At 42.4% G+C, this 26,860-nt stretch overlaps 1 protein-coding gene across 1 annotated transcript in view; it reads left to right on the forward strand.

The window, feature by feature from the left end:
- The window catches only part of lmbrd1 (LMBR1 domain containing 1), a 263,585-nt gene that overhangs the window by 202,106 nt on the left and 34,619 nt on the right, over positions 1-26,860 (forward strand). Inside the window, exon 14 of the mRNA XM_070884860.1 lies at positions 18,866-18,950. Coding sequence (XP_070740961.1) covers positions 18,866-18,950 — 85 coding nt within the window. The remainder of the gene's footprint in view (positions 1-18,865; positions 18,951-26,860) is intronic.

Genomic DNA, 26,860 nt, shown 5'->3' on the forward strand with positions numbered 1-26,860 from the left:
GGAGAAAGAGGCAACAGACACCTCCCTTTCTCTTCTTTTTCTCTTCCACCAGTATTACTTCTTTCTGGTGAAATAGGTACCAGCCCCGTTTTCATTTATCTCTCTTTTTAGTGTTCAGCTTACATGTAGGAGAGATTCAATCCCAGGTTGGAAGCTAGGGCTTTCTAACCACAAAGGGTCTAAACTCTCCTTCCTTTTCCCCCCTCCCGATACCCACCCCCAAAAAAATAAAAACTGTACTCCTTATCCGTACTATGCAATCATTAGCCATCTTTGTATGCCTTTGCTCCTGAAGGTGCCAACCCTTGCCGAGGTTTGACTGTCCTCCAATATGTCACTAGGGAGTCCATTCTACCTAGCTGACCCTAGACCGTGAGGTTTCAACAGGCTGTCCAACTGCAGAAGGCATCACAGACCTGGTCATGTCCTCACCGGACACTCGCAAATGCGTGTGCTCTCCAACAGAGGTCTCGAGACAGGATTAGGGCTGAGACACCCCCCCGCTCCTAAATCAAAGCTGATTAACCCCCCCCCCCCCCCCACACACACACACACAAACACGCACACACACACACACTCATTTCCATTAGCCCACAGACACTGAAGACAGTTCCCAAACCACTACACTCATCGAGATCAGCAACCTCGAGATCAGGGATCAAACCTAGGAACGTGTTGGCCCATTATAAGCTCAGTAACACACCACGTTCTGTAGTTTTTAGAATTAAATTCACAGCGCAATAAAATCAAAGTGGAAAGAAGCAGGCTTCTACGCATCAAAACCAAAACACGAGCCAGAAAGAACATGAGGACTGATATTCTGCCATTTGCTTGAATGCATTTACAGGTTAATGAGAGAGTCTGCAAAACCTTCCCTCAGGATGCTAAATTGGGTAGAATATGGGCTTACATGGTCAGTGGTTGAAACATAGAATATAGATGCAGGAGTAGGCCATTCGGCCCTTCGAGACTGCACCACCATTCAATATGATCGTGGCTGATCATGCAACTTCAGTAACCCATTCCTGCTTTCTCTACGTACCCCTTGATCCCTTTAGCCGTAAGGGCCACATCTAACTCCCTTTTGAATATATCTAACGAACTGGCCTCAAAAACTTTCTGTGGTAGAGAATTCCACAGGTTCACAATTCTCTGAGTGAAGAAGTTTCTCCTCATCTTGGTCCTAAATGACTTACCCCTTATCCTTAGACTGTGACCCCTGGTTCTGGACTTCCTCAACATCGGGAACATTCTTCCTGCATCTAACCTGTCCAATCCCGTCAGAATTGTATATGTTTCTATATGAGATTCCCTCTCATTCTTCTAAATTCCAGTGAATATAAGCCTAGTCGATCCAGTCTTTCTTCATATGTCAGTCCTGCCATCCCGGGAATCAATCTGGTGAAACTTCGCTGCACTCCCTCAATAGCAAGAATGTCCTTCCTCAGATTAGGAGACCAAAACTGTACACAATACTCAACGTGTGGCCTCACCAAGGCCCTGTACAACTGCAGTAAGACCTCCCTGCTCCAAAACCCAAATCCTCTCGTTATGAAGGCCAACATGCCATTTGCCTTCTTCACCGCCTGCTGTACCTGCATACCAACTTTCAGTGATTGATGTACCATGACACCCAGGTCTCGTTGCACCTCCCCTTTTCCTAATCTGTCACCATTCAGATAATATTCTGCCTCCCTGTTTTTGCCACCAAAGTGGATCACCTCACATTTATCCACATTATACTGCATCTGCCATGCATTTGCCCACTCACCTAACCTTTCTAAGTCACCCTGCAACCTCTTAGCATCCTCCTCACAGCTTACACTGCCACCCAGCTTAGTGTCATCTGCAAACTTGGAGATATTACACTCAATTCCTTCAATTAATGTATATTGTAAATAGCTGGGGGCCCAGCACTGAACCTTGCGGTACCCCACTAGTCACTGCCTGCCATGCTGAAAAGGACCTGTTTATTCCTACTCTTTTCTTCCTGTCTGCCAACCAGTTCTCTATCCACGTCAGTACATTACCCCCAATACCATGTGCTTTAATTTTGCACACTAATTTCTTGTGTGGCACCTTGTCAAAAGCCTTTTGAAAGTCCAAATACACCACATCCACTGGTTCTCCTTTGTCCATTCTGCTAGTTACATCCTCAAAAAAATTCTAGATTTGTCAAGCATGATTTCCCTTTCATAAATCCATGCTGACTTGGACCGATCCTGTCACTGCTTTCCAAATGTGCTGCTATTACGTCTTTAATAATTGATTCCAACATTTTCCCCACTGCCGATATCAGGCTGACCGGTCTATAATTCCCTCTTTTCTCTCTTCCATCTTTTTTTAAAAAGTGGGGTTACATTAACTACCATCCAATCCATAGGAAATGATCCAGAGTCTATAGAATGTTGGAAAATGACCACCGATGCATCCACTATTTCTAGGCTACTTCCTTAAGTACTCTGAGATGCAGACGATCAGGCCCTGGGGATTTACGGCCTTTAATTCCATCAAGTTCCCTAACGCAATTTCCTGACTAATAAGGATTTCCTTCAGTTCCTCCTTCTCACTTGAGCCTCGGTCCTCGAGTATTTCCGTTAGGTTATTTGTGTCTTCCTTAGTGACGACAGAACCAAAGTATTTGTTCAATTAGTCTATCATTTCTTTGTTCCCCATTATAAATTCACCTGATTCTGACTGCAAGGGACCTACATTTGTCTTCACTAATTGTTTTCTCTTCACACACCTATAGAAGCTTTTGCAGTCAGTTTTTATGTTCCCGGCAAACTTACTCTCATACTCTATTTTCCTCCTCCTAATTAAACCCTTTGTCCTCCTCTGCTGAATTCTAAATTTCTCCCAGTCCTCAGGTTTGTTGCTTTTTCTGGCCAATTTATATGCCTCTTCCTTGGATTTAACACTATCCCTAATTTCTCTTGTTAGCCACGGTTGAGCCACCTTCCCCGTTTTATTTTTACGCCAGACAGGGATGTACAATTGTTGAAGTTCATCCATGTGATCTTTAAATGTCTGCCATTGCCTATCCACCGTCAACCATTTTAGTCTCATTTGCCAGTCTATCCTAGCCAATTCATGTCTCATACCATCCAAGTTGCCTTTCTTTAAGTTCAGGACCCTAGTCTTTGAATTAACTGTGTCACTCTCCATCTTAATGAAGAATTCTACCATATTATAGTCACTCTTCCCCAAGGGGCCTCGCACAACAACATTGCCAATTAATCTCTCTCATTACACAAGACCCAGTCTAGGATGGCCTGTTCTCTAGTTGGTTCCTCGACATATTGGTCTAGAAAACCATCCCTTATATACTCCAGGAAATCCTCCTCCACCGTATTGCTACCAGTTTAGTTAGCCCAATCTATATGTAGATTAAAGTCACCCATGGTAACTGCTGTACCTTTATTGCACGCATCCCTAATTTCCTGTTTGATGCCATCCCCAACCTCACTACCACTGTTTGGCGGTCTGTACACAACTCCCACTAGCGTTTTCTGCCCTTTGGTGTTCCACAGCTCTACCCATACGGATTCCACATCATCCAAGCTAATGTCCTTCCTTACTATTGCGTTAATCTCCTCTTTAACCAGCAACGCCACCCCGCCTCGTTTTCCTTTCTGTCTATCCTTCCTGATTACCCCTAGGTATTGAGTTCCCAGCCTTGGTCACCCTGGAGCCATGTCTCCGTAATCCCAATTACATCATATCTGTTAACAGCTATCGGCGCAGTTAATTCATCCAGCTTATTATGAATGTTTCTCACATTGAGACACAGAGCCTTCAGGCTTGCTTTTTTAACACTGTGTGTCCTTTTAGGATTATGATGTAATGTGGCCCTTTTTGATTTTTGTCTTTGATTCCTCTGCTCTTCACCTTTCCTTATCTCCTTTCTATCTTTTGCTTCTGCCCCCATTTTACTTCCATCTATCCCCCTGCCATATTAGTTTAAACCCACCCCAACAGCACTAGCAAACACTCCCCCTAGGACATTGGTTCCGGTGCTGCCCAGGTGCAGATCGTCCGGTTTGTACTGGTCCCACCTCCCAGGAATTTGAATCCCTCCCTCTTGCACCATTCCTCAAGCCACGTATTCATCTTAACTATCCTGCTATTTCTACTCTGACTAGCACGTGACACTGGTAGCAATCTTGAGATGGGTTGATGACCCCAATGACTTTCTTTCATACTTGTTAAATGTAGGGCACCAGGAACATGATCCCTTTAAGAGTTCAGTGCCATGTTCACATTGCATGATTGGCGTATGGTCTTTTTCCTCACCAAATGTTGTGCACAAGACCTTTTTGTGACATTACCCAATTTCTTTTCTTCTCTCCCATCCCTTACAGTATATTGTTTGGAAGAGGACAAGGAAAATGTCTCCATTCGTTGTTTAAATTCAATCATGCTAAGTTGTGTTTTAAGAATTGCCTAAAAATCTTTGCAAAGTTTGTCTGTACAGTTTGTAAAAGGTTTTTGGTTTAGAACAAGCTTATTTTTAAACTCATCAGGAAAGTGAAACTCAGGTCAAAGATCAGCCATGATATTGAATAGCGGAGCAAGCTTGAGGGGCCATATGGCCTACTCCTGCTCCTAATTCTTATGTTATGTTCTTATAATCATGGTAACCTCACCACATACAATGCTTGGATAGTTGGCTGCCGCGTTTCTCACATTACAACAGTGACTACACTTCAAAAGTACTTCATTGGCTGCACAGCACTTTGAGACGTCCGATGGTCGTACAAGGCGCAAAAGAAGTGCAAATCTTTTTTTCTTTGAACTTTGGTGCTGTCCCGCACTGTGTTTCACCTCGATTCTTCAATAGAAAAAGCATAGCATTTAAGAGGTGGGAAACTCCACAACTTAATACTTAGGTCAGTGTGGAGCACCAGTGTCAAAGTGCTTGCTGCTTCGAGTGATCAGATCCAAACTAAAAGGCTTTGCGAGGATTGAGGCACATTATCCACTGTGTAACTAGTTGAATGAACTTTAATGCAACTAGTTAGATGAACTTTAATGTTCCCAAGTTCTTTGGCTGATTGTGAACTATTAAAGCTCATTCAACTAGTTACACCATGGATAATGTGCCTCAATCCTTGCAAAGCCTTTTAGTTTGGATCTGATCACTCGAAGCAGCAAGCACTTTGACACTGGTGCTCCACACTGACCTAAGTATTAAGTTGTAGAGTTTCCCACCTCTTAAATGCTATGCTTTTTCTATTGCAGAATCGAGGCGAAACACAGTGCGGGACACCACCAAAGTTAAAAGAAAGAAAGACTTGCATTTTATCTGCGCCTTTCACGACCACCAAGTGTCTCAAAGCGCTGTACAGCCAATGAAGTACTTTTGAAGTGTAGTCACTGTTGTAATGTGGGAAACGTAGCAGCCAATTTGCACAAAAGCAAGCTCCCACATACAGCAATGTGATAATGACCAGATAATCTGTTTTTTTTTGTTATGTTTTGTTATGATTGAGGGATAAATATTGGCCAGGACACTGGGGATAACTTCCCTGCTCTTCGCAACAGTGCCATGGGATCTTTTACGTTCACTTGAGAGGGCAAACAGGGCCTCGCTTTAAGGTCTCATCCAAAAAACAGCACTTCCGACAGTGCAACACTCCCTCAGCTCTGCACTGGAGTGTCAGCCTAGCTTTTTTGTTCTCAAGTCCCTGGAATAGGACTTGAACCTACAACCTTCTGATTCAGAGGCGAGAGTGCTACCCACTGAGCCACAGCTGACACTGTTGACATGAGTTGGGTGGTACCAAACTTGTCTATAGATTTGGAGGAAGGGTAGTAAAGATTTTGAATTTTAAGATCCTGCAGAAGAATAACATTGAATAGGAGATTGTACATTGAATCTTGGGAATGCAGGGAAGAGAATTTAATTAGCACATCGTCCTATTTTGGCAGAACCCATATGCAATGGTTAACCAAATGAAGAATGTTAGATTTGGTATAGTTTTCCTTTTTAAACATTTGTTAAACCTAAGTTTTTAAACTTAAAAATAGCACTTGAAATAAGAAAGAAACATTTTCCATTGTTTGTACATGCTCCAGGTTTAGTGTGAATACACATTATTGATAGGATTAGTGTAATGTATAAAAGGACAAGAAAAAATCTAGCTGTAGAACTAAATTTACTGCTGTATTGTATTTGTTTTGATATTTTCAGCTTTCACACATTTAACCTTGCCTCTAGACAAGGTTGTTCTGTACTTGTAGCTTTGTTGAGCTTGTGGCCTTGGGGATGGGGCTGATATTAAGAGTAAAGTGCCTGCCTCCCTGCCAGATGGCGTTTGAGTCCCAGAGCTGCTAGTAACACATTGTAGTTGGAATTTTATTAATTCTAGGTCAGGCTGCTCTTTGGGAAAGTGGATTATAATGTCGGGGTGATTTAACTGCAGTGGGAGGAAAAATTGGCCTAAATTTGTTAGCTCTGCTCTAAATGCACCGATTCGTCTCTCAGTTGTAACAAGCATTCCATGAATGGAAGTGGTGAAGAAGTTCCAGGAAAACAGCTCAGCCAGCAGGGTCTCAGCCAGGGACCTTTTCAGGGGCACTATAAATATAGTTGCACATTAGGAAGAATGGTATTGAGTGAAAATGTGTTCTTCAAACCTTTTTGTTAGATGCTTGCTTTGTTCAATAGTTTATTATAATCTCAGCAGTTGGGAGGTTTTGCTGAACTTTTGTGCTTCTTAGATATGTAAAATCCATGGGTTGTTGCTGCAGTGGATATGCAGTTAAGAAAGATGTGTCCTTCTCAATGATTCTTCCTCCCGCCCAATTATATTTAGGGTGTGCGGTCCATTTAAAGTTTTGCGCATGTGCAACATTTGAAAAGCCTGTCCCAGGCTGCGCAGGACCGGCAGACAGCTGCGCAGCCTAGAGTGAAGGTTGGTCCTTCTATCTATCCCCTCGCCATGTACATGTTGCATTCATTCCACTTATTTCTTGTTTTCACCCACCCACCCCCTCACCATTCCACCTCCGATTACGTTTCAGCTTGTACTTGGAGCCAGTGGACTGTATTGTGAGATGTTTTCCAGTGGGCATAAGCATATTCTTTCCACAGATCTTTTACAATCAAATCTATCCTAGGCTATGGTTATACTACTACGTTCCTATTGATTTGAAGTAATTTTGGCTGCATATGAACATATCAACATGAAAATAACAGTTTAAAAAAATCAGATTGAGGATCACTAAAGGCAGAGTTGGGAGATCTGTTAATTCCTGGATTCTTTTACTTCAATCTGGTTCAGTAAAATTACTGAGTCGAATACCTCTTGTGCTTTGAACAAAGCAGTCTTTATTACCGGCCAGTAAGACCTATCAGACAGAAGATATACTCTCTGGATAGAGCGTACACACTCCCTACGGATAGGTGAAGTTACATCGTAAAGCGTTAACAGTTATACAGTTTTGAAATCAGATAACAAAATACAATTAGATTGACAGTCTAACTCAGCCACTCATTAGTCAATCTATATGAGATGTTCTTCTTGAAAGCTCAAGTATTGCCTCCAAATGTTTCAATCTAATGGTGTGACTATTTACTGAGACCTTGCAATTCTGCAGATGTATTTCATGTTACAATTATATATTATTGGCAGGATTAGTGACTTGAAACCTTGAGACAGACTGTTAGCTCTGCTGATGTTGCACTATTTGCAATCTGACATTCTCCCAGCTATTCTTCCATGGCTTATACATTTTCATATATCCCGTTTACTTTACTGTCCTTAATTCCATATATTCCGTTCAGATATCCACATCCCCCCTTTTATCATTCTATGATAACATTTAGGATCATTCTATGAGTATTGCATTGTTGAGTAGTTCTCTAGTTTGTTGGATCATAACCCGGGAACCCTTGACCACAAGAGGGTCTGCTAACCTTGTCATTGCTTTACAGCAGATGTTAAGGCAACCAACAATCAAACAGCAGGTAATTATTATGATGAGAACAATTGCCCCATGTATTAGATAGGATCTCCAAGATCCACCCAGAAACCAATCAAACCTGCTAAGTTCTTTTGCTGGTGTGGATAACTTTTTCACCTCCCTCCTTATGTGATCGGCAAGGTGGGTTATGTTTTCTGAACTATCAGGAATGTAAGTGCAACATTCAGATCCTATCAGGGCACACGTTCCCCCTTTCTCAGCTAACAGGTAATCGAGGGCCATTCGGTTTTGTAATGCTACGGTCCTTATCGCTACCATTTCAGCTGTGATGCCCTCCAGAGCCTCAGCAGTGCGGTTAGCTACCTGTTCCAATATCGTTTCTTTGAATCCATCTAACAGTCTCAGTTTGGGTCAGGGGAACGGTGCGCAAAGGAATTCCCCCTTTGGAATGTATAGGGATATGTGAACACACCCAGCATCTAGTGAAGTGCCCTTTTTCCGCATAAACGTAAGACATATACAAAAAGGTGTTTACATGGAGCTCTCGCCTTTGTCTTCCTTCCCATGCACCAAAACTGTCATATATCAACACTATTATGCAGACAGTGGCATACAGACACAGTCTCATCTTATAAATAGTCCAATTATTTAGCTGATAAAAAGAGTTCTGTTTTCCCGTTTCCCTTCTTCAGGTCTCCGTCAGTGTATTTGGCTGTCTTACGGGTAAAAGTTCAAACTGATCCTCCTTCAACTGCCTTGTTCAGCTATGGGGAAGAGGAGATCTGGAACAGAAACAGGAATTAGACTAACCAGCAAAATTTGTTTAAATGGTGATGAGCTTGCAGTGGTGCAGGTGAACCCAGGCACTTTTCCCCTCAACCTTGGCTGCAGTGGGGGTAGTGAGTGACACCTAAAAAGGCCCCTCCCATTGTGGCTCTAATCCCTTCCGAATCCATACTTCCCTGGTGCCACGAGGGACAATTCGGGTAAAACTGGGAGGTCGAGGTGAGCATCTTGAACCTGGTTGTGAACTAGTCGCAGAGCCTGAGTCAGAGAAAGAACATAGGTGGTCATCAGTCTAGCTGAGATCTCATATCTAGGAACAATTTCCCTCATTAACACCTTAACAACAGTCTGAGTCTTATTGTCCAGGTTAGGGTAGGCTTCAATCCATCTGCTAAACACATCTACTATTACTAACACATATCTGTAACACTGAACTTTTTGCAACTCAATGTAGTCCAACTGAAATGTCTCAAAGGGACCTTCGGGTAGGGGCGTTTTACCCCAATCACAGGGGACTCCCTTCCCTGGATTATGTTGCTGGCCAACCAGGCAACGACTACTGATGTTCTGGGTGAGCGCCTGGAGTTTAGGGTGCCACCAAGTAGCCAAAAGTGTGTCACTCGTGGTCCTTGCTCCACAATGAGTAGCAAAATGCAGACATTCTATAACCCATGAGGCCAACTCGTCAGACATGCAAGTCTGTTCCGCGGGAGTGGTCCAGAGTTTAGAAACATTGTCATAAGTACATGCATAATATTTCCACAACAGTTTATCTTTTTCAGGAGCGTCCCCCTGTGCTTTTATAACATCTTGGATGGTTGGCATTGGTTTTTCCGAGGCTAACTTATCCTTCGCAGGATTTTTAGTCTGACTCATCATTTTGGGCACTACCATCTGTTGGTCACGAGAGGCCTGTTTGGCCTCTTGGTCAGGACAACGATTCCCTATATCAACCAGAGAATTTCCGGTAGGTTGGGCGGTACATTTGACAATGGCAATGCGTTTGGGGAACATGAGGGCTTGCAACAAATCAGATACTAACTGTTTATGAGATATCTCATTCCCCTGTGAGGTTAGGAATCCCCTATTTTTCCATAATTGTCCTAAATCATGCGCCACCCCAAAGGCATACCTAGAGTCGGTATAGATATTGACTTTGAGATCTTTGGCCAAGATACAGGCTTGGGTGAGGGCGAATAGTTCAGCTTGTTGAGCAGAATAGGCGGTTTCAAAGCAGCAGATTCCAAGACCTGATTCCCTTGGTTTACTATGGCGTATCCTGAGATTCGTGTATCTTCTGGATTAATAGAAGTACTTCCGTGAACAAACATAAACAATCATGACTGGGTTCTTCCTCATCTTGGGGTGGCTCAGTAAGAAAACAGGCCGGATTAATTGCAGTATAGTGCCAAAAAGTCAGTTTAGGATTGCCTGTGATTTCAGTGGGTTCTGTCGGATTGCCCTGCACTGAGATCTCAATCGGATCAATGGGAGTATAACCCACTTGGGAGGGGTTCTCTGCCCACACATGAGGATCCACATAGTCAGGTATGCCGGAGCCAGTATGATGCTGTAGAGTCGTTAAGACCTTCTCGGGGTCCCCATGAAATTGGACTGTTCGGCCATGTTTTACAATTTGCACATCCCGGCTGGTAGGGTCAGCCTCATCTATGGCCTTGCGTACCATAACTCCCAAATCTTTAGCATGGTGAGGGGCTAATACTTCACGAGCAATATGCGGTGCCATTGTTAGGGGCTGTTTCCACAGATTCTTATCCACTTCCACAAAATCTGCCTCTCTTTCCAGTCCAGTCACTCTAGCCCTTAATAGAATTCCCTTCACTTCCCCTTCGTGATCCTGATAAAAGTTCTGCAGGTCCTGATTCTTTCCACTGGGATCGTATGCTAGGGTCACGTGATAGGGTGCCTGTGGCAGGTCCAGAGACCACCACTGAGGGGTTCTAGTGTTATAAGGGTTTCCTGTTTTACAATAATCTCCATACTCCAAATGCAACTGGAATTTGCAAAGGAGGTCTCTAGTCATCAAGTTACAGTCCAGATTGGTAGTGATGACAAATCGATGTTCTACCAATTCTTCTTGGTAACCCACTTTAACTAGTTCTGACACCGGGAATGTCGAGATTTGTCCCAGGAATCCTGAAAGTTCCTGTGTTTCAGTAGAAGCAGGGAGTTTAAGCTTTGATTGTACAGAAGACATGAAGGCTCCCGTATCTATCGAAAAGGGTTGCCACTCATTCAGAATGGGTTCGTCGTCCGGGGAGGATCCCTGCACAATCAAGCTGCGTAGTCAATCGGGGGACAATTGACCAAAGGGGTTGTTCTGGGAGAAGTTAGTGTAAGATCCTCCTCTCCCCCCTTGCCCCCCTCCTCTTCCTCCTCTTCCTTTTCCATGCTGACGGTAGGGGCAATTTTTATTCCAATGTCCTTCCTGCCCACAATTAAAACAGTCAATTCCTCTTACCCAGTCCCGGCCTCTTCCCATACCATGCCGGGGACAATAGGGAGGTTTATTAGCAGGGCTCGGGCCGTTTGGTTGTTTAGTATAACCGTATCCTTGCTTATCCATCCAATCCTGTATGCCACACTACGGTTCTATTGATCCTTCCTCCCGAGATGGCTCTTCCTTTCTAGTCACGTATTTAGTCTTGACCCGGGTTGGGGGCGCACCTCCCCCCTCCCCTTTCTTTTTCTGCCAATAATATCTAACTGCCCTTTCCATCTGTCCGGATAGCGTGAGCAATCAAATAGTTGTTTGAAGATCACAGACATCTATAGAGAGGTGGTCTGCAGCTTGTTGTGCATCAGAGTTTGGCATTGGTCTGACAGGGAATTGGTGTCGGGACTTTGGGATCTTGGAAATCATTTCTAGGCCGGAGGATGTTTCAGAGCTGTCTGACTGCTTGACAGTTCTGCGTCTCGATCGGCGGGGGTGTTTGCTATGTCTTTCACAACTTGGACTGGTAGGTTGACTAGAAGATTTACGGGACTGTTTGTGATGTTGAGATATAGTTCTGCCCTTTCGAGTGTGAGATCTGGTCCTTTCGGCTATATTGCCTGTGAACTGGGGATCCGAATCGCTATCAGAGGATGAAGAGTCAGTTTGGGTTTGTTGCTTTGGTGATATGTGGTTGTTCCTAACTCTTTTTACCGGAGTGTTAGGTGGAGGGTGTTGGGAAGAGGACTGGAGCAAGAGGCCAGGGGGTGCGGGAGGCGCCGTTGGGCGCTGAGTCAGTGGCCACTCATCAATTTCATCATCAGCCTCGGTTAACACAAAGCCAGCCATTTTAACTTGTAGTTGATCAATACCTTTCTCAGAGGTCCCAGAGGATCTCTTAGCAAGTTTCTCGTGCGCACATTCATTCTTTTTTTTTTTAAAGACGTCTACAGTTTTAACATGTGTTCCCTCTGTCAATGCAAGTCCTAATTTAATAGCATTTGTTTGCCAACTCGATAGAAGTGATGCATCTTTTAATTTCTGACAATAATGTCGCCAGGTTGCAATTAAATTTTTTTATCCCCTTTTCCTCGTCCCCTTCTCCAAATTAATCCCTGTGCTTTTTTTTTTACCTCTACGCTTCTAGTGTCACTTAAAGGCCACTGGTCATCCCCTAATAATTTGTTCAGGGCTCCTGATAATTTTCTAAAGTCTTCAGCTCTTTCAGGGAATTCCTCACATAGCTTTTGTAGCGGATTATCCGCATCCGTGGTTTTATCTAACTGATTACCCATTTTCACACTGCTCCTCGTATTACTGTGTCGCTACGCGTTCGTGTCGTCATGCAATTTAAACAAACTTAAAAATAGACACAGACTTTACAGAACTAACACGGACTTTAACTAACTCCAAATAACCAAACTTTACTAATGCTAACACTTACCCGCGTCGCCGCGCGGTTCGCGTCGCCGCGCGATTTACAAAATAGACAAAGACTTCTAACACTTACCCGCGTCGCCGCGCGATTTCAATACTTAAAACTTTACTTAAAACTCTAAACACTTTAAGACTTACAGACTTACTGCCATTAGCACTGACTTTCGCGATTCGCGTTGCTGCGCCTCTGCGTCACTACGCGTCGGCGTCACTGCGCGTTTATGTCACCGCGCGTCTACGTCACTGTGCGTTGACGTCACTGCGTGTTCGCTTCACTGCGCGTTTACGTCACTGCGCGTTCGCTTCGGCCCTACCTTCAGAGTTGCTGCGGGGGTTTTTTTTAAAATTCAATCAGAGCCTAGACGGGCCAAGTGATATACAAGGTCGACGTCGTACCGGAGTTGAACACCTATCCTCTATTTAAATCCCCATTTTATTCCCTGTGAGCCTAATTTTCTAATTTTGATTTCTTATGAGCCTCAATTAATTTCTTTCAGTCTCCAAATTTCCCTATACTTTCGCGTTACTGCGCAGTTTAAATTCAATCAGTCAATGAAAGCCCTAATTTAATGGAGTTTTTCTGCCAATTGGACAGGAGTGATTTTATATTTTTCATAATTTAAAATCTCAGAACATTTTTTTTCTTTCAGCACCTATTTAGTACGTTACTTTTTTTTATAACTAGAGAGAAGTCTGGCACGTAGGCTGTGGACTGCTTTTCGTTATCTCAATTGTTCCAGCCTCAAGGTCGTGTTATTTAATATAATTTTTTTTTTTTTAAATCCTTTTGAATCCATCTCAGTTGTTTTGCTGTGCCTTCTCTGAATGTTTTCTTTCAACAAGTTTTTCTCTTTTTTTTTTAAACCACCGGGACCATGTAATTTTTTCTTTTTTTTTTCAACAAACCTATCCTTTGGGCATTTCCTGGCTCCGTAACTTATCATCCGAATATACGTAATTCAATAAGGTTCACACTCTTAAACTTCCCACATACAGGACAACACTACGAAGGGTTAAAACAAACTTTCATTCTGTTTGAGATAAAACAAACCACAACTCCCCGGCTTTTTTTTTTACAGTAAAAGTCACAGAAGCATTTCTCATTTAAACAGACATTCACAAGAGTCTCTTTTCTTTCCTATTAATTTTTTTTGGATCCATGATTGATCATCTATCCCTATCTAGCTCTAACTATCTTTCCAAGTCGCCGCTTGGTTTGCGTCATCGCGCAATTTCCCTATCTCTATCCCTATTCTAAGTTTGAAAGGTATTCACCAGATTGTCCTGGATCTCGTTCAGACACTACCTGAGAACCAGCGAGTGGCTAAACTTTCCTCAGACTTTTGAAACCGGGGGAAACTGGAGCAGTATTGAAATCATACTCACTCCAGTGGCCATTTTCCCCTCGTCTCGTCCAAGGCTAGTCTGGCTCTTAATTCGCAAGTTTTCGGCAGTCGTCCGTTGAGATCCCACTTCTGACACCAAATGTTAATTCCTGGATTCTTTTACTTCAATCTGGTTCAGTAAAATTACTGAGTCGAATACCTCTTGTGCTTTGAACAAACCAGTAAGACCTATCAGACAGAAGATATACTCTCTGGATAGAGCGTACACACTCCCTACGGATAGGTGAAGTTACATCGTAAAGCGTTAACAGTTATACAGTTTTGAAATCAGATAACAAAATACAATTAGATTGACAGTCTAACTCAGCCACTCATTAGTCAATCTATATGAGATGTTCTTCTTGAAAGCTCAAGTATTGCCTCCAAATGTTTCAATCTAATGGTGTGACTATTTACTGAGACCTTGCAATTCTGCAGATGTATTTCATGTTAAAATTATATATTATTGGCAGGATTAGTGACTTGAAACCTTGAGACAGACTGTTAGCTATGCTGATGTTGCACTATTTGCAATCTGACATTCTCCCAGCTATTCTTCCATGGCTTATACATTTTCATATATCCCGTTTACTTTACTGTCCTTAATTCCATATATTCCGTTCAGATATCCACATATCTACTTTACTAGGTAGTTTTATACTGCCTGGCCTTTTCATCAGGTATAATATAATTCCAATTTGGTTTCAAGCCACATTTTTTAAAGAGCAGGTAGTCCATTGATACTTCATAAAAGACAGTTTAATAAGAGATAATTGCCCCTCCCGCCCACTCATACACAAGGGAGTAAAGCAAAATATGCATCCAGTGCAGGTGTCCTTGCAAGTATAGTTTGGGTCATCAGATTGAGCATTGCAATGTACAGATATTGTTCTCGGGCGGCTAGTTGTGGCACTGCTGCAGGCACAGACTCAATTCCACTCATTTAATTTCCTGAGGAAAAGTTATTTAGTGTCTTCACCCCCCCTCCCCCACCCCCCCCCCCCCCACTCCATTGACCAAAATGAAATTGTGTAATACTCCAGAATATTCCAACTTTGCATAATATGTAAGAATCCAACACCTGTTGCCTGACTCAGCATGACATTCTCAAGATCTGTACATCTCAGGAACCAACCTGTTCCACACAGCATTTGATTATCTTTGTAATATTCTTGTCATGTTCAGCCCTTTTTCCAAGCCAGATAGTCATTCAAATCATTCCTCAAAGGTGTCGACAAAATGTTAACAATTTTTCTGAAAATATCTTCTGTATATCCTGATTTTTTTTTTGGGGGGGAGAGAAGAGGGGAGGGGGAAGGGATGGGGAGAGGGGAGGGGGAAGGGATGGGGAGAGAGGAGGGGAGGGGGTGGGGGGGAAGGGGAGGAGGGGGGAGGGAGATGGGGAGAGAGAAGGGAGGGAGGGGGAGGGGGAGGGGAGGAGGGAAATGTCTTCTAATCTGGAGCCTTGCTTGAGACTCATTTAATTTTATACTTGCATCCTCTAGTTCTAACACTCCCAGATTAAATTATTTGCATGTGCGTCTATTGTTTTTTGTACTGCTCTTGTGGCTGTTTTATATTCATAAAAGATGATATGGACTTGTGACCTTTTGGTGGATCTTGTTTTAAACCCCATATGTATTCTCTTCTCTACCCTCCCTCAAAAGGCAGGCTGTTCTTGTAATATAAATTTGTACAATAAATTGGAACTGATTATATTGCTGTTAATTCAATGAAATTGAGAAGAAATATTAACTTTTATAATTGCATGAAAAAGTTTGAATTTTTATTGAGTACTCTGTTCCATAATGATTAATGATTCAATATGATTTTAATATTTTACCGTATAAATTAGTGGAATTTATTAAATTCTATCATTCTAAATTTCCTAATATATAACATTTTTGATTTAATATGAACTTAGTAGGTGAACCCATGTATTTCCCCTTTAAAATTCAAAACCTGTTCCAGCTAAATTAAAGGCTTTTTCTCTCATTTTAATTTTAGTAAAAATAGCTTCCATTTCATGATCTATTGAAATATCTGTTCCTATTCATTTTCTTTATTGACATTTAACATCTATTTTATGTATAGCGATAAATTGAATAAAATATGATGCCATGGTAAGACCGATATTACAAATATCTTTTGAAACCTTGGAATTCTTCTGAAAACTTTTCCTTCTCATGCAAGTCCTATTTTTAATTGACAGGCATAATTGGTTTGATCTGCCATTCCTTTAACCAGTTTTAAATTATCTTGCATGTTGCCTTAATTGTTTTTTATCAAGGCGAGAATTAATCGAATCATTGACTGCCAGCTGAATTGCTCCTTACAGACTAGATATAATTAAAGCCAAAAAGAGTTTTGTATTTTTGGCACAATCTGGTAAACCAGTGATAGTGTCAACCAGGAGCAATGCGTGCAAGATTTTATTGTGGTACAGTGTCACTCTAAAATAAAGCAATCTGCCACGGAAGCTTAGAAGTGAATCTTCTGTAGATGTTATCACATCATTAAATCTTATGTGTTGGTGATAAATGAACACTGGAAATCTTCAAGGTCACCAGCACAGATCATTCAACTTGTGAAAAAGATTAAATGCAATATATGCGCTTTTGAAAATAAAAATAGATTTTTAGTGTCATTTTTTAATATAGCTGAATCTTAATTGGTTTTGAACTGCAAAAAAAAAGAAAATGCTTTGGTTTTACTTAACTTGTCTGCTGCTTTATTTAGAATTTTGTTTCAAGCAGTTGATAAGACTGCTTGGGCATGTGAATTAACTATGTTGCTGCTGCAATTTTGAATTTGAAGCTTCGATCACAACACATTTGGAATAGACGAATAGACACAGCTATGGGAGAGTAGGGCAGTGGGATTAGTTGTTGATTGCTCCAGCAAAGTGCTGGCACAGACACAATGGGCTGAATCTTAGCTCCCAAAAACGGGTGCATTGAGGTCGTGTCAGAGGTTAAAATGCAAAATAGCTGGAACAGAACCCGAACGCACCCACTTCGCTCGTGGGAAGCAGGTTGGTCATTTAAATCTTATAATGTGGCTGCAGCCTTCGTTTTAACAGTGATTCTATTTTTAACCACAGGCAGCCACGTTTCCCCATCCTCAGGAAACCCGGCAGCTGAAAGCAGGCGAGATGGGTTCAATCCATGCAGTAAGTGCCTGTGGGCCAGGAAGAGCAAGAGTGTTTCCTCCAGGCCCAACAAGCCACCGAGTAAACCTGTCCCTATGCGATCTGTCTGCTCTCCACTCCTCCCCCCAACCACCATCGAATACCCCAACCATCATTGGACCCCTACGATCTCTTACACTCCCCTACTTGCTTTCGTAGGCTTCAGCCTTGTGAAGGATGGTTCCCACTCGAAAGGCCTCCAGCCTGTCAATCGGGCTACCTGATAGCGGGAACCCTGCAGTTAAATTCTGCAGGACATTCGGGAAACCCGTTCTTCTGGGCTTCCCAACCTCACAGCCAATGTTCCCTCTACTTTTTTGGGGGGTACACGGCCCCTTTGACAGGCTGCGTCCCACTCAAATCTCCGCGCATACGCGGTTTTTCCATTTCAAAGCCGGTGAGCCGACTGCGGGAGCTCCAGAGCAGAATCATTGCTCACAACTACCCCTGCACAGAGCCCGCCTCCAAGCTTAAATCCAGGCCAGTGGGGTGAATGACCACTTCCTGTTACAAACATCTGCAACCTCCTCAGCCTTTAAAAAGAAATTGACCATTGTTATGAAAATAACTTATTTGATCTATTTTAGTTGAAAGTTATTGGCTTAGTCCTCTTTTTTAAAAAAAAAATATTGGCAGCTTAATTTCACAATTAAGAATTTTGTTTTTCCAAAGACGGACGTTAGAAGCCTTATGTTGAGTTTAAAATGGTACCGTGTGAGCGAAGTGAACGTTTTGACATTCATCCATCACAAAGTTGCTTCTCTTCAGTGGGCACTAAATTGTTGCATTCAGTTAGAAGTCTAGTGTTTTCTAAAGCATGTCTGCAGGGGCAATGATGCTGCATTGTATTTTTGGAGAAACCTCACTGAGGTGCATTGTAAAAGAGATGATCTGAGTTTATTTTGTGTGTACCTATTGTGAAATGGAGCAGGATCATTACAAGTATTAATATATATTTAGTAAATGATTGCACTGCCTCATACTGTCAAACTACTGTTCATTGCATTCTGTGAGCTAATCATTTCATTTGGAAGCAGTCTCCTTGCTAAGCATTACTGAACTCCAAACTGATTAGAACTGGGGCGAGGCACAAGCTTACTGGGTAGTTGCAGGTTTGCATTGTTCCATTTATTGAAACTGATAAATGGAAAAGCTTTAGCCCCTGCAACGGTGCTGTTACTGCTCAGTTTGGTTCCATTTTTCACCCTCAATTTGCTGCTGCTGATTACTGGTGTTTGATATTTCTACCTTTTTTTTAAAATGGTGATGTGTTGGGGAAAAAAAATCCTACTACCTGAAATCCTTAGTTTGAGCACAAAGATATATTGATTTTACAATTTAAGTCATCTGCTTGGGTGAACAATTGGACTGGTGCTCTGATAATGTCGTCAGTCCACGAAAACATACTTTTGGGGAACTGTACCACAGCTTGTTCCTACTAGGATACGGTCTGCTGAAATAACAGGGATAATTTATGTACACATTGATGGATCATTCACTTCATGAAGAAAAACCTACTGCCCTAGGGTCTTGACCTAATTTTTTGGGGGTATGGTGGGGGGGACTGTGGTGTTTGCATAAATCAAATTTGAGTGTAACTATAAAGCAAGTACAATAGTAAGCTTTATATATGCACAGTTAATAAGGTTCATATTTTTCTGTGTGTGTGTGTATATCCAGTTCAACCGCACTTCATTTGACTCGAGGCAGGAGAATTCAAATGCAACCTGGGTGACAAAGATGTGTGATGTAAAGGCACCTGAAGGTGAGTTGATACAATTTCTTGCAGATTATTGTGTAGTCTCGCTTTAGCCTTTTCGCAGCTAAACCAGTAGAGTTTACACTGAAGACAAAACGCCATGTAAAAATGTACAGGTCTAGAATATTTTCAAAGCTAGCAAATTTTACTATTTAATTGTAACTGCCATTAATAAACCTTTTCCTGTCTACTATTAAAAATGTTTTTTTGGCCATTTATGTTGCTTTGCTAACCAAGTTATTTTGCTAGGTTATTGCCTTATTGTGCGGTCTTTGACATGGTGTGCCATCCAACGCCTCTCCGTTTAGCTCAGTCGGACTGCCTTCACTTTGCTTCCCTCTTGCCTATCTGATAGCCAGTGAATCTCCAACAATGGTTTCTCTGTCCACCCCCACACAGTTACCTCCAGAGTCTTCCAAGGATCTATCCATGGCCACCTCATCTACAGACATGGGTCAGCTTCCACATGATAGCACCTCTCTTGAGCCCATCACTATTTCTGTGCACTCACATTGTTTGTTCAACATCCAGTCTTGAATGAGCTACCCTTTCCTCCAGCTAAGCATTGGAAAGCCCAAAGCCTTCATCTTCGCTCCCGACCACAAACTCGTTACACTCGCCATCGACTCCCCACTCCCAGCCACTGTTCAATCAGACTATGCAAGCTCAGCAGCATATTCAACCCCGAGCTGAGCTTTTGACCCCATGCCCTCTCCATCACACACATTTCCTACTTTCGCCGCTAACTATGACCTATCTCAACCCATCTGCCGTTGAGACCCTCATCCATGCCTTTGTCACCTCCAGACTCGACTATTCCCACGTCCTCCTAACTGGTCTCGTGTCATCGAACCTCTGTAAACTTCAATTCATCCCTGTCTTTATCCTATCCTGCACAAAGTTCCGTAACCCCTGTCCTTGCTGACCAACATTGGCTCCTGGCCTCCGGTGTCTCAAATTTAAGATTCTTATTCCACGACTGCCTTGTTCACCCCCATCTCTGTAAACTCTTGTATCACTGTAACTCCCCACTCACTTTGCCTCGCCATTGGGGCCCAGACCCACACACTGCAGTTGCATTGCCAACGGAATCATCTCGCTTCAAACCCTGTTGAACTGCAATAATATGATCAAAAGCAACTTCAAGGGCTGGATTTTTCGTCTTTGATGTTTTAGGGGCGATAATAGCAGCAGGGCGGGAAAGTTAGCACCCGGGAACAGTTTGTGCCTCAGTAGGTAAGTTTGGGCAGCTGGGCCCCGAGTCAGGGGGTGCAGCGCTAAGGGAGGCGTTTCACACATCTCTTAGGGTGTTAGGATGGGAAACTCCCGAGCTCGAGAGCCGGGCCGGGAACGCTCCGAGAGATGCCTGGGAGGGGGAAAAAAAAACTAAAATAAATACCACAAAAACATTCTCAAAACATTGCCCATGCCACCACAACACAAATCGCAAAAAAAATTAAAAGAAAAAGCAATCACACTTACCTCTCTGCGGTCGGGATCATTGGACTGCCTGATTTCCCAGGCAGTCAGTGCGAAGGTGCACTTTGCGGCGTACGGGTCGGGCAAGAATCAAAGCTCGCGCCGGTGAGGCTACCGGGGCGCTGCACACTGGCATAGCTCTTCCAGGCAGTGCTGCTCAGCGCCGCCACTAAACCGGACCCGAGGATCGCTGCGGGGCGCTGGAGGCTGACCGCCCGGTCAAAACACCTCACCGCCGCCATTCCGGGGCAAAAAACGGAACGGAGAAGACCCAAAAATCCAGCCCCAGGTGGCTGGTCACAATTTAATATATTTATTCTATGCTCTCTAATTTCTCAATAATGGCCATCTTATTTGCAAAATTCACAGTAAACACCAATCGCAGATGGCCACTATTTCACACGTACTGACACCAGAGTCTCCATCTACATTGTTTTAATGCTTTGTCAGAACACAGACTGGCTATTTACTTTCACAAGGAGTTAATTATAAGGAAATTGGAGCAGGGTACATTTCTGGCAAAAGGGAGGGGGGACGCAATATAATCCACCCTTCTGTGGGCCTAGAACTCACTGTTACTTTATCACATTGACATTAGTGTGAGGATCTGCATTAGTCAATGATATTGGGGTGAGTACATTTGTTTTCTATGGAAGCATAAAGTACTGGTGTAGAATGTGTGTGCTTGAATTATCTAATAAATCGAGGTCCTGATAATCTGGACCTCAGTTGCACTGTATGTGATTCTTAAACCCAAATCCCATGCAAAAATACGTGCCTGAATCCACTAAAAGCACAAGAAATATTAGTTATGGACAAAAGTAATTCAACCCAGAAAACTCATCACATGTTGATTGATCTCAGTTCAACCGACCTGATTTTTCACCTCAGTCTTTTACTCCAGAAATATATCCACTTAGCTCAGTGGTATTTCTGTTTTCCAAGTACCTTTTGTTAACAAATTAAACAGAAGTCTGTCTGACTTTCCTTCCTCCTTGTAACTTCCTAATTATTTTTTTTAATTGTGTTGTCTGCTATTTAAAACCATTATGAACTATTTTGTCTGTATCATCTTTTATGAATCCTCGTCCAAATAATCTTGAAAACTTCAAATAGCAGACCTCAAAGCTGCTTATTTTTCAAGACAACAAGCCTAACCCATCTTGAAGATTTGCTATTTTTAGTATTTGATAATGCTCAAATCTTACAACTATTTGTGATAAAAAGAAAATTAATTTGCATTTTAAATTCCACCATGCTAAGGGTGAGTACTTATCTCTGAAACATTCTTCTTTTTGGTATTTGCGTATTTCTGTGTATTTAAGTTTATAGAAATTGGAATTAAAAACCTGTTTTCAGCCTGTTAGCATTGCCACAGAAAACCGTTAAGAATATTGATGTTGGCACTGTTTTACGGAAGTTATTTTTAGGGGATCAAACTTAGTCTTCCAGGCATAAGAAATTAATTCAGTGTAAAAATGCATTGGTGGATGTACATTTTTAACTGTCAGTTTGATGTAGTATTAAGTGATTTCAAAAACATTATCTCAACCATTGATCAGGTAATTAATGTTAATCATAACAACTAGGTGCATGTCATGGCAGAATTGTTTATCCTAATCCTTGTCAACTTCTCCGCTCTTAGTGCATTACTCTGCATGACTGAAGTTTTTTCCCATTTTAATTATAAATGCAGATTTTTGTTTGAAGAATTCCAGTCTTAATTAAAATGTAGGAGATCTGACAAAAAACATTGTGTAGAATTCAAGGATTGTATTGTGTAACAATTTTGTTTTGAAAATTACCACTGTTTCATTGTACACTAAGTTGATTTGTTTTTGGGATGTGGGGTCGCTGGCAGGGCTATTGCCCATCCCTGGTTACGCAGAGATAATGGAAGTTGGGCCTTCTTGAGCCACTGTAATCCTTAAAGTGATGCTGCTCCCACCATGGTGTGAGATAGGAAATTTCAGGATTTTGAACCGATGATGATGAAGAACTATAATCTAGGTCAAAGTCAGGATGTTGTGATTTAGACATAATGGCATTCCCATGGTGTTGCTGCTCTTGTCCTTCTCAGTGGTAGACGTCACATAGACAAGAGAAACTGTTAAAGTAAGTTTGGCGAGTGGCAGTGTATTGTGTAGATAGAAGATACTATGGCTACTGTGTTTCGTTGATGGAATGGTAGATGTTGTGTGCGGAGGCAGTGGTGCCAATTAAGTGAAATGCTTTGTCCTGAATGGTGTCCAGTTTCTCGACTGTCGGGCCTGTACTCATCCACACGAGTGGTGAGTGTTCCATCTCGATCGTTGCGAGCCTTGTAGAAGATTGAGTGGTTTTGAGCCCTAGGGTGCTGCACCTCCGACCATGACGTCATCGCCATGCGCACTGACCCCTTTTCGCATCGCGGCAGAAATTGGGCGGGGCCCTGTGAAGCTGCCGCGGGCAATGTCGGTGCCAGCCTCGCAGGTCGCGAACCGAGTCGCACTCCGCTTGCGGGGCGAAATTTAAAGGGGCGGTGTGTGCCGCCATTTTGTTTGCCGTATTGACGGTTGGGCCTTTCTCTGCAGATTTTGCGGGGTCCGGGCCACGATCATGAAGTCTGGCACTCTGTTTCGGTGCCGGGCTGCGCCCATGACATCCCGTATCCCCGGTGGCCTAGTGGGGGACCCATCAGAGCCGGGCAGAGCTCGCAGCGTCCTTCCCCTTTAACGAAAGGAGAGGACCCATGGAATGCATCAGTGCTACATGGAGAGGCTGCGTTGCGGTGCACTTAGTGCCCCCGAGCCTACCCTGAGAGGATATGGAATGCCCGAGAAGGTAATTGATGTGAACAAGGAACATCGTGAAAGTGAAAACTGAGCCTTGAGGAACCCTAATTTGATAGGAAAAAGTGAGAGGAGAGCTATCAACTATGGCACAATAGAGCAATTTGAAACAGTTAATTTGAGACAGCCATGAAATTAGCTTTCATGGGAGCTTATTTGATGGCAGCTTGTTTGAAAGTGCAGTGTCAGAATCTGCCGAAGGCAATAACTAATGATTCACCAGTGTTCAGGAGCACAGTACCAGATGTGATTAAAATGGGCATGAAGATCACTAGTGGAATAGTCACAAAGCAGCAACTGCAAAGTAGGTTGTGAAGAAGATCACTGATGAGGCCAAAACTTTTAAATATATGGGTACTTTGAGATTTAATAGCAAATATCATGTGTTTTAGCTGTGTTTGTTCTAATGGACTGAAGACAAGTCTAGGTGACTCTTGTTTACAGCATCACCAAAGTGGGAGAACTGAGTAGAAGCAGTAGTATTACCTTTAGGCATTATATGCCTCTCTTTATCTCTCTTTTATCTTTGTGTTTCGTCTCTCCCTTTTTGCTTTTTTTGTTCTCTTCTGCTTCTCTCCTTTTTCTTTTTTCCTTTTGGGTGGGAGGTAGTGGGTGGTATTTCAAGAAGAGAGGTGTAGCGGACTATAGGCCATATCTCCTGTTTCCCCACCCTGCTTTTGCCACATCCCTCTTCCCAATGTTGTCCTCCCACACCCTTCCTGTTATTTTTCACCTTTTCCTTGCCCCCCCACCCTGACCTTTCCCCTCCTCCCGACCTTTCCCCTCCTTCCAAACCCTTCTCTGTTTTCCTTTTGCTGGCTTCCCTTCCTCAGCTCTCAGGAAGTTTGACATTTCCTGCTTCTCACCGAAAATTCCTGACCCCTTTTCCCCTACACTCCCTAACTCCCCTGTCTACTTGTCCACTGTCACCCCCAAAGATTTTGTAGAGATCAACCTTCATCTCCCCTATGGCCTCTCGGATATTTACAATAAACACAACATTTAAATAAAACTTGCCTCGAGAGACAGCACATGCAACCACCTAGCATTGGGAAGACTATATTTTACTTTCTAGTGGAGTTCCTGTGACATTGCCACTGGTAAGTGATCGCATTTGTTCTTCTAACTTTGTCAATATTGTATTTGTTTTTTCTCTTTTTCCACTTGTCTCTTTCTTTTGCTGTCTCTGTCTATCTAGCTCTCGTTCTCTTCCCACTTCCCACACAATCTCTTCTGATTTATTTTTTGGCCGCTTATCCTTCTCTTTTTAAAAAAAAATCTGCTGTTCTCTGTTCTCATTCTTCCTCTGTCTTTTTAGATGGCAGGTGACATAAGGGGGAAGGCAGCATTTGATGGTAGTGGCCGCGATGAACCAGGCAGGAAATGGATCTGGCCAGTGAGTCTTGGGTACTTTTGGGATAGAAGCCACAGGTGGAGAAGAAAACGACCACAGTCCGCATTATCTGGAGGCAATTAATGGGGTGCCCATTAGCGAGAGGATTCAGTCAAGGTTCAGAGCTGACAGCAGGGAGAGGGAATGTGCAAAGACTGGAAGGAATTGGTGCTTGGGGTTCTTGCAGTGGGAGGCGGTAGGATGGAGAAAGAAAGTGCTTAATATAGAAAAAATAGTTGCTTGGGGTGGGAGTTAGTAAGAGGCAAGAGTGAGGGGCAAGGATATAAGCAACGTGTGCTTGGGGTGAGAGATGGGAATCGGAGCCTTAAAAAACAATTGGTAGTGTGCATCTTTCTTAAAGTTGCGAAGAAGCCTTTAAGAGCAATAACTGTAATTCAAATGCCTGTCACTAGCTCCAATCAGAGACCAACTTTCAACCGCAGCGGTGGCATTCCATAAAGAGCTTCCTCGTAACTTTGGGGAGGCTATCGTTATTTAAATTGGTAATGACCAGGGTTGTGGGGGAACCCTTTAGGTAATCCTGCCCACAGTTCAATAGCTGATTTCCGATGAAGGCCAGGAAAGGGCTCTTGAAATGCAAAATTGGGGCCAGAGGCTGAGCTGGGGAAAGAGCGCGTGTTGTAGGCATAGCAGGTGGCGAGGTTGTGATCAGTCAGTGAGGTTGGAGGGAGTGGGAATCAAGCCAGGAGAGACCAGACAGAGGGCAGAGTTAGATCAAAGAATGCAGGGCACCTATTTTTCTTTTTTGAAGGCAGAAAGGCTGCAAAGAGGAGTAGAGGAGCATGAGATTTTCAGCTTTGGTCCATACAGACTCTCATTTTTTTAAGAAAACGAAAGCACCACTCACTGGGTGATGGGATGGGGAGGATGTGCAATGAAACATAGTTCCAAGAAGCCTAAGTCGAGATAGGTAAGTGTTAACATTGGAATTCTCACCATTACATTATAAATATTGCCCCAAAAAATCAGAAATATCATGACATTGGAAACAAGGGTAAAGTAGAGAAGTACATGCCACATGCTGGACTTTTAATAAGAGACGTGCGTCCAAGTGTGTTTTTACAGGTAGTACCCAGGTGTGACGAGTGGGTGATGCCATTGGAAGTAAAGTAAAAAAATAGACGGAACGTGCACAATATTCATAATTTTTTTTATATTAGTTATATATAGGCTTGGGTGTATTTGTTGGGGATTATATTTGAGGATTTTTGTAGGAAAATATTAAGTGAAGAAATTATTGTGTATTTTTTACCTGAAGCATTATCTTTGCACTACAGATTTCAACACATTTTCATAGTTTTACTGCACTGCAGTGGATAGGAAAATGCTTATTAAAGTGTCATTAGCTGCCTGCTGTTTAATAAATATTTCAGCTCGTTGAAGCAGAAAATATAAGATTCCAAACTCTAAGGTTAGTTTAATTTATCAAGGTGTCTTGTACATCAGATTAAATCATCATTAACAATCGAGTAGGCATTTAAGATTTCATTTTAGATTAAGAAACAAACAGTTTTTGTTGTGGTGAAGGGCTAATTTAATCCTTACTGTGTTGGCCCGAGCATGGCAAAGTATTAGACTGACAGGATAAAGACTCTGAGATCTGCTCTGGCAGTGCAATAATGGCAGCAATTATAAAGATAATGGCAGTTTTTGTTTTCTTAAAATTAAACCAATTTATTGCTGAAAACTGGTTGGTCAGGTTAATAATACTTGCATGAAGCAAACAGTTTCATGAGTTTAATAGCACATGTAGGTCAATCTTAATGGGGCTAAAATATTTAAATTCCAAAATGCAAAGAGAAAATGCATTCATATCTTCGCATTAAGTGCAGTTTTAAAAAAAATTGTTATTGCTCATTAATTTGCCACATATTTCTAAATTGATCATAAATTGATATTTTTCTTAATGCAACCACAAAAACAAGAATGTAGCCTCAATTAATTGCTGAGTGTATAACATGTATTGTCTTGCTCTAATGGTAAAATGCTTTATTCTTTTCTCCCTCTTATCCTCTTCTCCCTCACCCGAGTCCTAACAACTACAGAATTGGTGTGAAAATTCAGTTGTACACAATGCATTGCATTTTCTTGCTGCATTATACTATCAGCAGCAAAACTGAACAAAAACATTTTTTTTAAATTTGCTCAGAAGTTAGATTAAGAAACGAAACAAATTCTCTGTTGATGCAATT

The sequence above is a fragment of the Pristiophorus japonicus genome, chromosome 7 (assembly GCF_044704955.1).
Source record: "Pristiophorus japonicus isolate sPriJap1 chromosome 7, sPriJap1.hap1, whole genome shotgun sequence".
Taxonomy (NCBI): Eukaryota; Metazoa; Chordata; class Chondrichthyes; family Pristiophoridae; genus Pristiophorus; species Pristiophorus japonicus.